This window comes from Mustelus asterias, chromosome 9 (genome assembly GCF_964213995.1).
Source record: "Mustelus asterias chromosome 9, sMusAst1.hap1.1, whole genome shotgun sequence".
Classification (NCBI taxonomy): domain Eukaryota; kingdom Metazoa; phylum Chordata; class Chondrichthyes; order Carcharhiniformes; family Triakidae; genus Mustelus; species Mustelus asterias.
Genome location: NC_135809.1, coordinates 132,337,786 through 132,353,231, shown reverse-complemented (window position 1 = coordinate 132,353,231; position 15,446 = coordinate 132,337,786). Strand labels below are relative to the sequence as shown.

Below are 15,446 nucleotides of genomic sequence, written 5' to 3'. Positions count from 1 at the left end.
TCAGATCCTGCGCGGATCAGCTGGCGAGAGTATTCGCAGACATCTTCAATCTCTCTATACAACAATCTGAGGTCCCTATCTGCTTCAAGAAGATGACCATCATCCTGGTACCTAAGAAAAACCAAGCAGCGTGCCTTAATGACTATCGGCCGGTGGCTCTGACATCCATCATTATGAAGTGCTTCAAAAGGCTAGTCATGGCATGAATCAATTCCAGTCTCCTGGACTACCTGGATCCACTACAGTTTGCCTACCACCGCAACAGGTCCACAGCAGACACTATCTCCGTGGCCCTGCACTCAACCCTGGAATACCTGGATAATAAAGACGCCTATGTCAGACTCCTATTTATTGAGTACAGCTCAGCCTTCAACACCCTTATTCTCATTAAACTCATCTCCAAACTCCATGGCCTGGGCCTCGGCACCTCCCTCTGCGACTGGATCCTGAACTTCCTAACTCACAGACCACAATCAGTAAGGATAGGCAACAACACCTCTTCCACGATCATCCTCAACACCGGTGCCCCACAAGGCTGTGTTCTCAGCCCCCTTCTATACTCCTTATACACCTATGACTGTGTGGCCAAATTCCCCTCCAATTCGAATTTCAAGTTTGCTGATGACACCACCTTAGTGGGTCGGATCTCAAACAATGATGAGGCAGAGTACAGGAATGAGATAGGGAATCTGGTGAACTGGTGCGGCAAAATAATCTCTCCCTCAATGTCAACAAAACGAAGGAGATTGTCATCAACTTTAGGAAGCGTAAAGGAGAACATGCCCCTGTCTACATCAACGGGGACGAAGTAGAAAGGGTCAAGAGCTTCAAGTTTTTAGGTGTCCAGATCACCAACAACCTGTCCTGGTCCCCCCCATGCCGAAGCTATAGTTAAGAAAGCCCACCAACGCCTCTACTTTCTCAGAAGACTAAGGAAATTTGGCATGTCAGCTACGACTCTCACCAATTTTTACAAATGCACCATAGAAAGCATTCTTTCTGATTGTATCACAGCTTAGTATAGCTCTTGCTCTGCCCAAGACTGCAAGGAACTACAAAAGGTTATGAATGTAGCCCAATCCATCACGCAAACCAGCCATTGACATTGTCCACGCTTCCCGCTGCCTCAAAGCAGCCAGCATAATTGAGGACCCCACACACCCCGGACATTCTCTCTTCCACCTTCTTCCGTCGGGAAAAAGATACAAAAGTCTGAGGTCACCGACTCAAGAACAGCTTCTTCCCTGCTGCTGTCAGATTTTTGAATGGACCTACCTTGTATTAAGTTGATCTTTCTCTACACCCTAGCTATGGCTGTAACACCACATTCTCCACTCTCTCTCTTTCCTTTGCTTTGTAACGGTATGCTTTGTCTGTATAGTGCGCAAGAAACAATACTTTTCACTGTACGTTAATACATGTGACAGTAATAAATCAAATCAAATCAAATCAAATCAAATCAAATCAAAGCATGTCCAGGTGCTGACGGTGTTGGCCAGCAGAAAAACCCAGAGAAAGTTTGGGATTCTGCTTCAGTTTAAATTGATTTATCCAGGAGGGAGTTGGAATGAGCATTTTGAAATGGCTGTTATTACAGTTTCCATTGCTTTTTCTCAGCATTAACAGTGAGCTGGTTACACATTTTCAAAGCACATAATTAGATTTCAAGAAAAAAAAGTTTGAGTGATGTTATTGGCTGCGACAGAGTTACAAATTGGAGTAGACAGGATTGGGAAATAAATGATACAACTGATGAAACAGAAAAAATAAAATATGTTTCATTTAAATTCATGGGATGTGGGCATCACTGGCTAGCATTTATCATCTATCCCTAATCGCCCTCAAACTGAGTGACTTTCCATGGCTCTGGAGTCACGTGTAGGGCAGACCAGGTGAGGACAGCAGATTTCCTTCCCTAAAAGGGGCGGGTGTTTACAACAATGCTTTCGTGGTCATCATTAGACTTTTGGAATTATTCAATCCCTACAGTGCAGAAGGAGGCCATTTGACCTATCAAGTCTGTACTGACTCTCTGACAGAGTATCTGGCCCAGGCCCTTATCTCCATCCTATGTCCTTAATCCCACATATTTACCATGGCTAATCCCCCTAACCTACACATCCTGGGATACTAAGGGGCAATTTAGCATGGCCAATGCAGCTAACCCGTACATTTTCAGACTGTGGGAGGAAACTGGAACACCCGGAGGAAACCCAGACAGAGAATGTGCAAACTCCACACAGCCAGTGACCCGAGGCCGGAATCGAACCCGGGTCCCTGGTGCTGTGAGGCAGCAGTGCTAACCACTGTGCCACCGTGCTGCCCTTAACTTTGGATGTTTTATTGAATTCACACTGGGATTTGAACCCTGGATAACTGGTCCAGTGACAATTCCACTACACCACCCCGTCCCCAGAGATTTGTGAAGCCATTTACAATTCACAAAGTAAAAGAGACAGAGAGGAGCCAGTCAGTGCGGTATTGGAAATGGTAATGAAGTAAATTTTTAAAACAGTCATCACTGTCTCAGCACTGGGATACAAACAACAGGGTGGAGCCAAAAATCACAGCATCAGGCCTAAGATTAAAATTGAATGGAAGCTTCCAGACGTCAAAACCAACCAATGTTCCAGAAGCTAGAAAAAATGGTCATTTATTGACAGTTGTTGATATTTCCCAAATAACAGTACTCTTTATCGCCTTCTGGCCAAGGTGATGAGGGTAAGCAAGTTAATATATAGGGCTCCAAAGCATCTGATAGGACACACATTGGTTTGGTAACTGGAGGTTTGCTGAATAATTACTAATCTTGTAGGTGCAGAAGTTTTCATATCAGCTTTTTCACGCTTCTGTATCCCATTTTCTTGTACTGCTCTGCTCTAATTAGTAATGCATAGCTCTAAAATGAAAAGTTACCAAGGCTACATTTAATTGTGTGCCTTTTTCAGTCTGTAATTAATCCGATTAGGTTTGTCCTGTGAACTCAGTATTTATCTTTCCTGACGTCTCGGAAATCGGGTTCGATTTTCTTCGTTTCCATTAAAGGAATATTCCCAAATAGAAACTTGTAAATGGAATCATAGAATCCCTACAGTGCAGAAGGAGGCCATTCGGCCCATCGAGCCTGCACTGACAACAATCCCACCCAGGCCCTATCCCTGTGACCCCATGCATTTACCCTGTTAATCCCCTTGACACTAAAGGGCAATTTAGCATGGCCAATCCATCTTACCCACACATCTTTGGAATGTGGGAGGAAACCAGAGCACCCAGGGGAAACCCACGCAGACACGGGGAGAATGTGCAAACTCCACACAGACAGTGACCTGAAGCTGGAATTGAACCCAGGTCCCTGGAGCTGTGAGGCAGCAGTGCTAACCACTGTGCCATCATACCACCCCCACTGTGCCACCGCACTGCCCGATGGGGTGACATCAATGGGAAATCCCATTGACAGTGGCGGCCCATCATAGAACCATCATAGAATCATAGATTTTTACAGTACAGAAAGAGGCCCTTTGGCCCATCGTGTCTGCACTGGCCATCAAGCACCTATCTATTCTGATCCCATTGTCTTGTATGCTGTGGCGTTTCAAGTGCTCACCTAAATGCTTCTTACCACCCTTTCAGGCAGTGAGTTCCAGATTCCCACCACCCTCTGGGTGAAAAGGTTTTTCCTCAAATCCCCTCTAAATCCCCTGCTCTTTACCTTGAACCTACGCTCCCTGGTTATTGACCCCTCTGCGAAGGAGAAAAGTTCCTTGATATTTACCCTATCTATGCCCCTCATTATTTTGTACACCTCAATCATGTCCTTCCTCAGCCTTCTCTGCTCAAAGGAAAACAACCCCAGCCTAACCAGCCTCTCTTCATAGTTGAAATGCTCCAGCCCAGGCAACATCCTGGTGAATCTCCTCTGCACCCTCTCCAGCACCCTTCCTATAGTGTGATAACTGTACACAGTACCCTAGCCTAACAAGTGTTTTATACAGCGCCATCATAACCTCCCTATTCTTATATTCTATGCCACGACTAATAAAGACAAGTTCAGCATATGTCTTCTTTAACAACCTTATCCACCTGTTTTGCTGCCTTCAGCGATCTATGGACATGCACCCCATGGTCCCTCTCGTCCTCTGTCTTAGCATCCTACCATTCATTGTGTATTCCCTTGCCTTGTTCATCCTCCCAAAATGCATCACTTCACACTTTTCAGGGTTAAATTTCACTTGCCTCTGTTCTGCCCATCTGACCAGTCCGTCTATATCATCCTGTAATCTAAGGAATTTGACTAAAGTAAAATGACAAAATAAAATGAGCAGCAGTGAGAAAGCAGAGCAACAGGGAGACATTTAAAACTGTGTTTGACAGACCCCAAGATGGGATACATGTCATTAATGAGAACAAACATGAGTGGACGCCATGGATGAATCAGGAGATAGGAAAAGAAAGATTTTGTATTATATATAGTGGCTCTCATCATGTCAGAACATCCCAAAATTCTTTACAGTTAAAGAAATGCTTTTGAAATGTTGTTATGTATAAATGTGGCAGCCAATCTCTGCACAGCAGGCCCCTACAAACTCCCAAAGGTAGGGGAGTCTAAAACTAGAGGGCATAGGTTTAAGATGAGGGGGGAGAGATACAAAAGGGTCCAGAGGGGCAATTTTTTCACACAGAGGGTGGTGAGTGTCTGGAACAAGCTGCCAGAGGTAGTGGTAGAGGCGGCTACAATTTTGTCTTTTAAAAAGCATTTAGACAGTTACATGGGTACGATGGGTATGGAGGGATATGGGCCAAATGCAGGCAATTGGGACTAGCTTAGGGGTTTAAAAAAAAGGGCGGCATGGACAAGTTGGGCCGAAGGGCCTGTTTCCATGCTGTAAACCTCTATGACTCTATGCAAACAGCTAGATGACAATAACCAGACAAAGGCTGGAATTCTCCGGCCGTTCACACCAGCTGGATTCTCTGGTCCTGCCAACAGTGCAACCCCACTCGTGTGTTTCCCGGCAGCATGGGGTGACATCAATGGGAAATCCCATTTATGGCCCAGATAATCCCGCCGCTGGCAAACAGCACGCCCCTTCCACTGCCGGGAAACACGTGGCTGGGAGGCCGGAGCATCCCGGCAATCTGTTTTTGTGATGTCAATTCAGAGGTAAGTCTTGGCTGGGACAGGACACCTGGGGTTTAATCCCCTGCTTCCTCAAGATCCTGATAAGGATTCTTGCTGCACTGCCCTTTTCCTGGATGAAACCAAGGCTTCATCTGAGGTGGATCTGAGAGCATTAAAAGATGCAATTCAGCTCAGTGAAGCCATAACAAAAGCAAACAAAGCACTAGGATTTATTTCCAGAGGGAGGAGATTGAAAAGTAGAGAAGCTATGCCAAGCTCTGTACAGTTCTGGTTGTCATATTATTTATGGGGAGGCAATGGCCTAGTGGTATTATCGCTAAACTATTAATCCAGAAACTCAGCTAATGTTCTGGGGCCATGGCAGATGGTGGAATTTGAACTCAATAAAAAAAAATCTGGAATTAAGATTCTACTGATGACCATGAAACCATTGTCAATTGTTGGAAAAACCCATCTAGTTCACTAATGTCCATGATGTGGAGATGCCGGTGTTGGACTGGGGTAAACACAGTAAGAAGTCTCACAACACCAGGTTAAAGTCCAACAGGTTTATTTGGTAGCACAAGCCACTAGCTTTCGGAGCGCATTCCATTCCAACTCGCATTCCAACCATTATTTTGTAAATTGAGTTTGTGTCTTTATAAATGCCCTGTTTGTGAACAGAACTCCCACTTACCTGATGAAGGGGCAGCGCTCTGAAAGCTAGTGGCTCGTGCTACCAAATAAACTGTTGGACGTTAACCTGGTGTTGTGTCACTAATGTCCTTCAGGGAAGGAAATCTGCCGTCCTTACCTGGTCTGGCCTACATGTGACTCCAGAGCCATAGCAATGGGGTTGACTCTCAACTGCCCTCCAAGGCCAGCCAGCGATGCCCATGTCCCACCAATGAATTTTTAAAAAGATACAGAATGACTGGAGAGGGTGAAAAAAATGATTCACAAGGAGGTAGCAGAAATTCAAATAATTAACAAGAAATAATATCTTGAAAAGCTAAGGCTGAGGGGTGACCAGATGTCTTTCAAAACTATAAAACACTTTGACAGAGTAGATATGGGGTATTTCCTCTTGTGGGGAATAGCAAAGTGCCATCGAGAAGACAGTCACCATGAAATCCAGTGGGGCATCCCAAAGCAACGTCTTTACCCAGAGAGTGATGAGAATGTGGAACTGGTTACCACAGGTAAATTGTATAGATCAGTGTTTCCCAAACTTTTCCCAGGATGGGATTTTCCAGCTCCGTCCACCCACAGGATCATCCAGTCCTGTCGAAAATCAGGGGACTATTGGTTGGCCCGCCATGGTGGTACGGAAAGATCCTGGCTTCAATGTGGCCTCATTTAAATGCCTTAGTGGACCCCAGAGAATTTGCAGGGAGGGGGAGGGGGGGGGCGGTGCCGAGGTAACACAAAACTGCAGCATAGTAACCATCATTATTTAATTATTCAAATACCAACACAGATGGACACTGTTCAGTGTCATCCTCAGAGGTAAACTTTGAAATGGGGAGATATGAGTCATAGTTCACTTTTAACCTATTGCTCTGACAAAATATAATTTTCTTCACAAATGCTGAACTGATTATTCAGTTATAGAATATTTGCCTTCTCGCATTTTTTCAGTCCCAAATATATCTGTGACATTTGCAAAGAGGCACATCATGTTTTGGTCAGAGAGGAAACCAATAAATTGCTTTTTTTTGGCAGTCGATTGCAAATGCAAGCTGTTGATCCCTCTGTTCCAAACAGCTTTATAAACATCCTTCCTCATGACAGCTAGTGGACACCAGTGTGAAGCGGCAATGACTCATGATCGGACCCCAAATCTGCGTATGGCTTTGCAAACAGACGTGCACAAAATTGTGGAGGATAACATAGTTCATAATTCACCGAGACTCCTTAGGCAGCACCTTCCAAACTCCCAACTTCTACCGTCGAGAAGGACGAGGACAGCAGATACCTGGGAACACCACCACCTGGACATTCCCCTCCAAGTCACTCACCATCCTGACTTTATTTTTTATTCAATTCATGGGACATGGGTGTCACTGGCTGGCCAGCATTTATTGCCCATCTCTGGTTGCCCTTGGAGGGCAGTTGAGAGTCAACCACATTGCTGTGGCTCTGGAGTCACATGTAGGCCAGACCGGGTAAGGACGGCAGATTTTCTTCTCTAAAGGACATTAGTGAACCAGATGGGTTTTTCTGACAATCGACAATGGTTTCCTGGTCATCAGTAGATTCTTAATTCCAGATTTTTTTTATTGAATTCAAATTCTCCCATCTGTTGTTGCGGGATTCGACCCCAGGTCCCCAGAACATTGGCTGAATTTCTGGATTAATAATCTAGCGATAATACCACTCGGCCATCACCTCCCCCCCCCCCCCCCCCCCCCCCTTGGAAATATATTGCTGTTCCTTCACTGTTGCTGGGTCCAAATCCTGGAACTCCTTTCCTAACAGTGCTGTGGGTGTACCTACACCACATAGATTGCAGCAGGTTCAAGAAGGCAGCTCACCACCCCCTTCTCAAGGGCAATTAGGCATAAGCAATAAACGCTGACCTTGCCAGCATGCCCACATCCCTTGACTGAATAAAAAGATAGTTGGTGGGAGCTGGTGCAGTACGTCAGCTGGCTCAGTGCTGAGTTCTTTCATTGCGAGCTGCTCTGTGAATCCTGCAGCCAGTCCAAATAGCAGATGGAGCAAATCTCAGCACCAAGGCACGCAGGCCTCACTCACAGCCTGCCATAGCTGCAGCACCATTGGTACAAAAGCCACCCAGCCAACCCCAGGGAATGTTTATTCTTCTGCGCAGCCACACTGAATATTCCCTGTGCCTGTTCCATGTACAGGAAACGGGAGGACAAAACAGATTGTGTTAAAGAATGTTGTTCTCCTGCATGTATCACACAGAAGCCAGTCTGCGTGCATCGCGCCTCTCAGCACTCACATCAATTTGAATAGGAAAAGGTGTATATTTCAGCTGCTGCACCAGCACTGAATCCTGCTCAGCTGCCATTGGCTGAATACTGCTGCGTTATTTGTGGGGGGCCCCGTAACAAGTCTCTTCGCCTGTTCCTCTCCAAACATTATTTCAGCCATTTCGATTGCAGCGGGTGAAATCAAAGTTTCTGCAACTGTTTGAAATTTCCTTACTTGTGCACTCTGGGCGCCAGGGCGGCATGGCGGCACAGTGGTTAGCACTGCTGCCTCACTGCGCCAGGGACCCGGGTTTGATTCCCGGCTTGGGTCACTGTCTGTGTGGAGTTTGCACATTCTCCCCGTGTCTGCGTGGGTTTCCTCCGGGTGCTCCGGTTTCCTCCCACAGGAAAACTCTCTCCCTCTCCCACAGCAAATCTCTCTCCCTCCCGCTGCTTCACTGTCTGACCATCCCCTCTCTTCAATACCCTGTGATTTCAAGGAGAAATTAGATATAACTCTTGGGGCAAAAAGGATCAAGGGATATGGGGGGAAGGGGGGAAATCGGGATATTGTAATTGATGGTCAGCCATGATCATAATGAATGGCAGAGCAGGCTCGAAGGGCCGAATGGCCTCCTGCTGCTCCTAGTTTCTATGTTTCCATGTCAATACACAATGCTGCCAGCAAATACAGCCATTTTTATCTGTTAAAAATATAGCGTCGCTGTACACAAATCGTGTTTTACAAAATATAGACGGAAGCAATTAAAAACGTGTTAAGTGAGGACATGATGTATCAAAAATATTTACATACGTACATGCACAACAACAAAATCTAAAGATGTGGAATCTGAAATAAAATAGAAAGTGCTGGAGATACTCAGCAGGTCAGGCAATAACTGTGGGAACAAAGTTATCTTTGATGTCATTGACTTTTCATCAGAACCAGGAGATGTTAAAGGTTTAACCATTGATGAACAAGTACAGAATCATGAGGGAAGGGAGGAGGAGCAAAGAACACAAGGGAAGGTCTATGATTGGTTGAAAGGCATTGATTAAATGATGAAAGGGAAGAATGGTGATGAGCAGAAGGGAGTGGCAATGGGTCTAGAGAAATGGAAATGGGGAGGCGATGGCCTAGTGGTATTATCACTAGACTATTAATCCAGAAACTCAGCCAATGTTCTGGGGACCTGGGTTCGAATCCCACCATGGCAGGTAGTAGAATTTGAATTCAATAAAAAATATCTGGAATTAAGAATCTACTGATGACCATGAAACCATTGTCAATTGTTGGAAAAACCCATCTGGTTCACTACTGTCCTTTAGGAAAGGAAATCTGCCATCCTTACCTGGTCTGGCCTACCTGTGACTCCAGAGCCACAGCAATGTGGTTGACTTTCAACTGCCCTCAGGCAACTAGGGATGGGCAATAAATGCTCGCCAGCCAGCGACGCCCAAGTCCCACGAATAAAAAAAACCCACCAGAACCAGTAACCTGTTACCCGAAAACGTGGAAACAGCAGTAACTACCCAGAGTTATTGAAATCAGAGTTGAGTCTTGTAGGTTGTAAAATGGCCAATCTCAAAGTGTGATGCTGTTCCTCAGGATTATATTGAGTTTCAATGAAATCATGTAGAAGGCTGAAGGTAGAATTGTCAGACAGACAGAAAATTAAAATATCAGGAGACTGGAAGCATAGCTTGTGCGTGTAATGTGAAATATGTAGATCACCAAGGAAACCCCATCACATCCATGCAAATGTCTTGTGGCCAGTTTGTGATGCATTCTTTGGATAAAAGGCTATTGAGTAGAGATTCAAACTGATTGCCTTTTCTTTTACAGACAGTTACAGATAATAATTACACGAAAGGAAAGATAAAAATTGTCGAAGGCATTTGCTTGCTGTCGAATGATGACATGTACTGGGATGACTTGAAACAGATTAAGATCACGCGAGGAGGAATCCTTCGAGATCACACTTGCATGAAGGCAGAGACTCTGTCTATCCAAGGCAGCACAGACTCACTCGGTGACACAGAGACAGAGCAGCTACTACAGGATGAGCCAGTGTCCGAGTGCAGCAGTGTGAATGTAAGCACACAGGAGAGAAGTGGCCTCCCCTTGCCCGACACTGGCTGGAAGCACAACCGCAAACCCTCGACCGAAAGTGAAGTCTGATTGGAAATAGCTTTTTTTTTCCCTCTTTCTCCTATGTTCTATTTAAAATATGTGTCTATGGCAACCTCAGACAGTGACTGGGCATGCTCCAGACAGTGTGGGGGCTTGGATTCTGATATATAAAAAAACAACACGCTCAACTTCTCAACTGAGAACTGAATGGTACTACTGGCTTTCGCCAGCTACAACACAGTGCATAACAAGACTGGATAGAAGCCAAGGGATCACACTCTCTCAAAATGTCTGATACACAATGTTAACAGTTTTTGTTCTCAGATTTACATTAAGTATGTGTCTGGTTAAAGCATGAATGTACAGATGGTTATCTGTAGCATGTGTCGGCCCACTTTTCTACTCTAGAGGGTTCTGCTGTTAAAATGGATGTAATTCTGTATGTGGAGCAAAGTCATCTTTCTGGAAAAGACTTTTTGCGCTGTCCGCCGGCCTCTCTGAGCTCGCTCTCTCGAGGAACCGTGTGAAAATCCTTGTAGTCTCAGGTAAGACTTCTGAACAGAAGGGAGAATCTCGAAAGGACGGACTTTAATTCGCTCTTTCGACCTCACTTTGACATTCGGACACAGCTGAAGTTGTAAATGTGACCTGTATTGTCCTGTTGCTTTGAACGGAGGATAAAGAAATTGGCAAACAATTGTACAGAACAAGCTGCATTTGCCCTCTTGACTATCTGTCTAAGCACTGATTGACAACTAAGATTTGAATTTTGTACTTTGAGTTGCTTTTAAGTTGCTGCCCTCAGTGATTATTAACAAGACTAATTCCAGCTACCAAGCCTTAGCCCTGCTTGTAACCACTATGCACGTTTAGATGAAGTGTATAAATGTTAGGCCTGAGCAAAATTATTACATTCAATAGTTTATAAACACTGTACAGACCATCTATTATACAGGCAAATGTGTTGGTTGCAATTGTGGGTCAGAATTCAACATTTCGATATTGGACCTGGTGAAGTATGGCAGTGTTATTTCATACTATTGAGTGGCAACGCAGATGTGGCGAATGGGAGTGAAATTATCAATGGGGAGTAAACCACGATGCGATAAGTGAGAGGTCGCTAATTTGAATTGACGTTGACTTTGAATGACAGGAACTCCGGTCAGCATACTGGGGAAGAAAATTAAAATCAAATCACTTTTTAAAAATCCAAGTATCGAACAAAAACAACTCATTAGACACATTCAGTTCCAATCACAGGTGAGATTTATCGACCTGTCTCTACTACATTTAATATTGATACTCCATGACTTGACTTTCGACTTTTAAAGGAGTAAGGATTGGTAAGCCGAGTACTGCAGGTACAAAGTAGTTCCCATAAAGGTTCTTTAATTTAATAATTAAATGACTCTCATAGAAGTTATAATGAATTTTCCCAAGCTCTTAACTTATGGCTCTTTCAATGATGTGTCTCAGAGGGGCAATCCTTTATGTCTGTCCCAAATATCCACTCAGTCTCATGGAAGTCAGTCATTCCAAATGGTTTCACAATCAGTTTGATCCCCTGAATGTACAAGATGTAAATCGAGGCTTCAGAGGGAGTGAAATAGTCCACTAGATCAAAGCTATTCCACAAGCTAGGAGGCAGGTTCTACATTTGCTTTGTTCACAAAGCAGTGGCATATGTTTCACTGGAAGAGTTCCTTGTCACCTTTGCCTCCTTTAAGTGTCGGAATGCTGTTAGTCGCAGTGAAGTGAGATTGTCTCGGGAACCAGCACAGTACACAGATGATCACTTGTATAGCGTAGCAGAAAATAAGGAAGTGAAGTTTCACTGGCGTTAAGTCAGGTAGCAGTGAAATTGACAATGGGATGTTGGAACCCGCCTAATTTTCATTGCTGCTGTCCAATTGCCTGCTGTCTCTTGATCCATGTTACAAATTATTGTTACTTTGAATAAGAGAGGAGGAAAATTGTTCCTTCCTTAAATCTCCAGCAAGAACTATTGAGTGACGTTTCCCCATCTAACTGCACATGTCGAACATCAAATCGATCATCCAAATTAAAGTACTTTTTTCAATGAAAAGATTATAATTTAATGGCCATTTTATGATGCTGCCAATATCATCTGGATAATAATGACTTATTTATCAGTATAAATCCTGGCTTCATAAAGAAGTGGACAAGATACTCGATTTGCTTCAAATTCCATTGATACCTCAGCATTTCAGCTATTAATTATCCCCTCTCTAATTCCTGTACACTTTGCAGAACACCACATCCAACTATTATTTACTATTCCAAAACATTTTCTTCTCGATTCCACTAACATTCTTACATAGTCTTTGGAACAAACTTTGAAAGGTCAACTGCTTCATTAGTATGCTATTTGCATGCTTCTTTTTGATTGCTGCGTTTACAGTGTTGCTTACCATCAAACAAGGAAGGAAAATTATAGCATGGTCAATTGGAGTAACTTAAGTTGATGGAGAATTACTGCCTGATTTACCATTTCCACCAGGTATTGGAACAATGTGCTGTTGACAAAAGTCCTGCTTGTTCTCTTTCCTTCCTCATCAGTTTTTGCCAACAAGTGGTCAATGCTGGAAATAGAACCGCGACTTGAGGGTGTTTTGTTTGCAAATCACGCAGCTTGGTTTATTTGCTTAGAAATGCATTTCTTTGACCAAATGCCTAATGTTTTAACCTTTTGAGTGCCTGTCGCTTCAACCTCAATGTCTGAAATGGTGCTATTTTATCCAGACCACAAGTTTGGGCCACTCTTCTTGATTGTCTACGCATTTAAACTTGCATTTTTTAAAACAAAAATATAATATTGTAACTGGATTATTAACCGAACAAAGCAACTTTCTATGATATAATTATGACAAAAGATTTTAAATATGTAAATATGTGATAAAGTTCTGGAATTGTAAAAAAAGACATAAATTGTGATGCACCTGAAAATGGTTTAGAATTTATTCCTTATTAAATAAAGAACAACTCAAAAGCTCATCATATTCTTTTTATCATTACCAGTGACCAGAGTATCAGTAATAATGAATACAGTTAACTTTATGAGGAAGTACTGCACCAAGCCTTTTAATCCTTTGAGTGCAATGTTATCATTTTATAGTGTTTCAATAAGGGAAGTTTTTTTTAATTAAGAAAAATATTTTAAGATTTATTTGATTATTTTTATGCTGTATGCCACCATCCTCTTTTGTAGTATTAAACGTTCTAACTTTGTGGACTCCAGATTGTTAAATAATGACACAAAAGGATTTTGTCGCGTGGTGTGCAGTTTACTCTTAATCCAGAGTTACTTAATGCAAATGATCTGCTTCTGTTTTTTTTTGGCATTAAGCTCCCACTTTGCTGTGTTACTTACATCGCTTAACTCAAGTCATTTTCACCATTTGTTTAAGGCAAAATGACTTCAAATTATCAGGGGCAGACTGGGCGGGGGGGCGGGGGAGTTTCGGTACTCAATGGGTTAAAATACTCAGGTAGTAAGCTAACTGTGGCAATAGTCGGGCGAATTGATCAGTTTAGGATAATAAATGGCACAATCCTAGGTAATTAACTGATTATAATGTACAGATTTTTGATTTTAACAACCAGCTTTATGGTCCATATTACCTAGCATTTTAACAAAGCACATCATTATTTTCTTTGTGGAGGAAACTAGGTACTTCCGTTGCACTCACTGGAATATCTTGTATTCTACTTTGTCAACTTAGAAAATACTATAAAATACATAAAGGATTTTAAATGGTTTTGAATATTATTTTACATCCAATAGAAGGGAAAGCAGAATAAATAGACTGAAACGTACATATTGCATTTTGGATATCAGTCATGCATTTGTCTTCCAGTTGTGTTATAATATATTACTGTTGAGAGGCTGCATAACTAATCTGAGTCTTTGTAATTATCCCAAATTAAAATCTGTAATATTTAAGACAGTCTTGAAACTGCTAACTTTGCTCAGATAGAAAGTGTTTACAGAACAATTGTTTAGTGTGAACTATATATCTGTGTGTATATAAAATGAATTGATTATTAAAATTGAATGTTTTCTACATTTTGTCTTATTTGTGTAATGTTTGAAACTGTGAACTCCGTGGAATTATGCATTGATTATTCCTTTCAATGTACCTGTCATGATTCTAGTTTCTCCTAACTTTTACTAATTACACTAACTATTACTGGACCAGAAGCTCTAGGTTTGGGTCCAACACCAAGGGGGTGATCTTACCGTTGTGACCCGCTGGTCAATGGGCGGGGCAGGCCGGTAAGATCGCACAAGAGCCGAGAAATCAAGTTCGCACACGATTTCTTGCCTCTCGCGATCTTACAGGCACCGGCTATCCGGTGAGGTCAGCCCCGTGCCCATTTCCGGCCTACTAGAGAGGAGGGGCCAGCCGGTGGGGGGTGGGGGTGGAGGGGAACCTGCTGCACACTCTGCAGTTACGATCGTTATGGGGGGCAAGGAGGACCTGCTGCCCCTCTGCAATGGGAGAGGAGGGACGATCAGGGCTGATCTGAGATCCTCCCATACTAATGCACAGATCCCATGCCTTATTATCAGTGCAACGTCACTTCATTTTCCTTCTTGCCTGCCCTTTCTAAATGTTGAATATCTTTGAACATTCAGTTCCCAGTCATAGTCACACTGTAGCCATGTTTCCATAATGGCAATTAGATCATCCTCAATTAAGTCTATATATATCTTTAAATCATCTACTTTGATTTGATTTGATTTACTATTGTCACATGTATTAGCATACAATGAAAAGTAATGTTTCTGACGCGCTATACAGACAAAGCATACCGTTCATAGAGAAGGAAACGAGAGTCTGACAGCAGCAGGAAAGAAGTTGTTCTTGAGTCGGTTGGTACGTGACCTCAGACTTTTGTATCTTTTTCCTGATGGAAAAAGGTGGAAGAGAGAATGTCAGGGGCGCGTGGGGTCCTTAAATATGCTGGCTGCTTTTCCGAAGCAGCGGGAAATGTAGACAGAGTCAATGGATGGGAGACTGGTTTGCGTGATGGATTGGGCTACATTCACGACCTTTTGTAGTTCCTTACGGTCTTGGTCAGAGCAGGAGCCATACCAAGCTGTGATACAATCAAAAAGAATGCTTTCTATGGTGCATCTGTAAAGGTTGGTGAGAGTCGTAGCTGACATGCCAAATTTCTTTAGTCTTCTGAGAACGTAGAGGCATTGGTGGGCTTTCTTAACGAT

At 43.1% G+C, this 15,446-nt stretch overlaps 1 protein-coding gene across 4 annotated transcripts in view; it reads left to right on the top strand.

The window, feature by feature from the left end:
- LOC144499002 (low-density lipoprotein receptor-related protein 4-like) overlaps positions 1-13,208 on the top strand; it is a 417,145-nt gene extending 403,937 nt beyond the window's left edge. For 3 of the 4 annotated variants that reach the window (XM_078221044.1, XM_078221043.1, XM_078221042.1), the window contains exon 38: positions 9,908-13,208. In XM_078221044.1, the coding sequence (XP_078077170.1) occupies positions 9,908-10,243 (336 nt within the window). In that variant the 3' untranslated portion in view covers positions 10,244-13,208. The remainder of the gene's footprint in view (positions 1-9,907) is intronic. The other variant, XM_078221045.1, reaches the window with a different exon arrangement.
- The last annotated feature ends 2,238 nt before the right edge of the window (positions 13,209-15,446 follow it).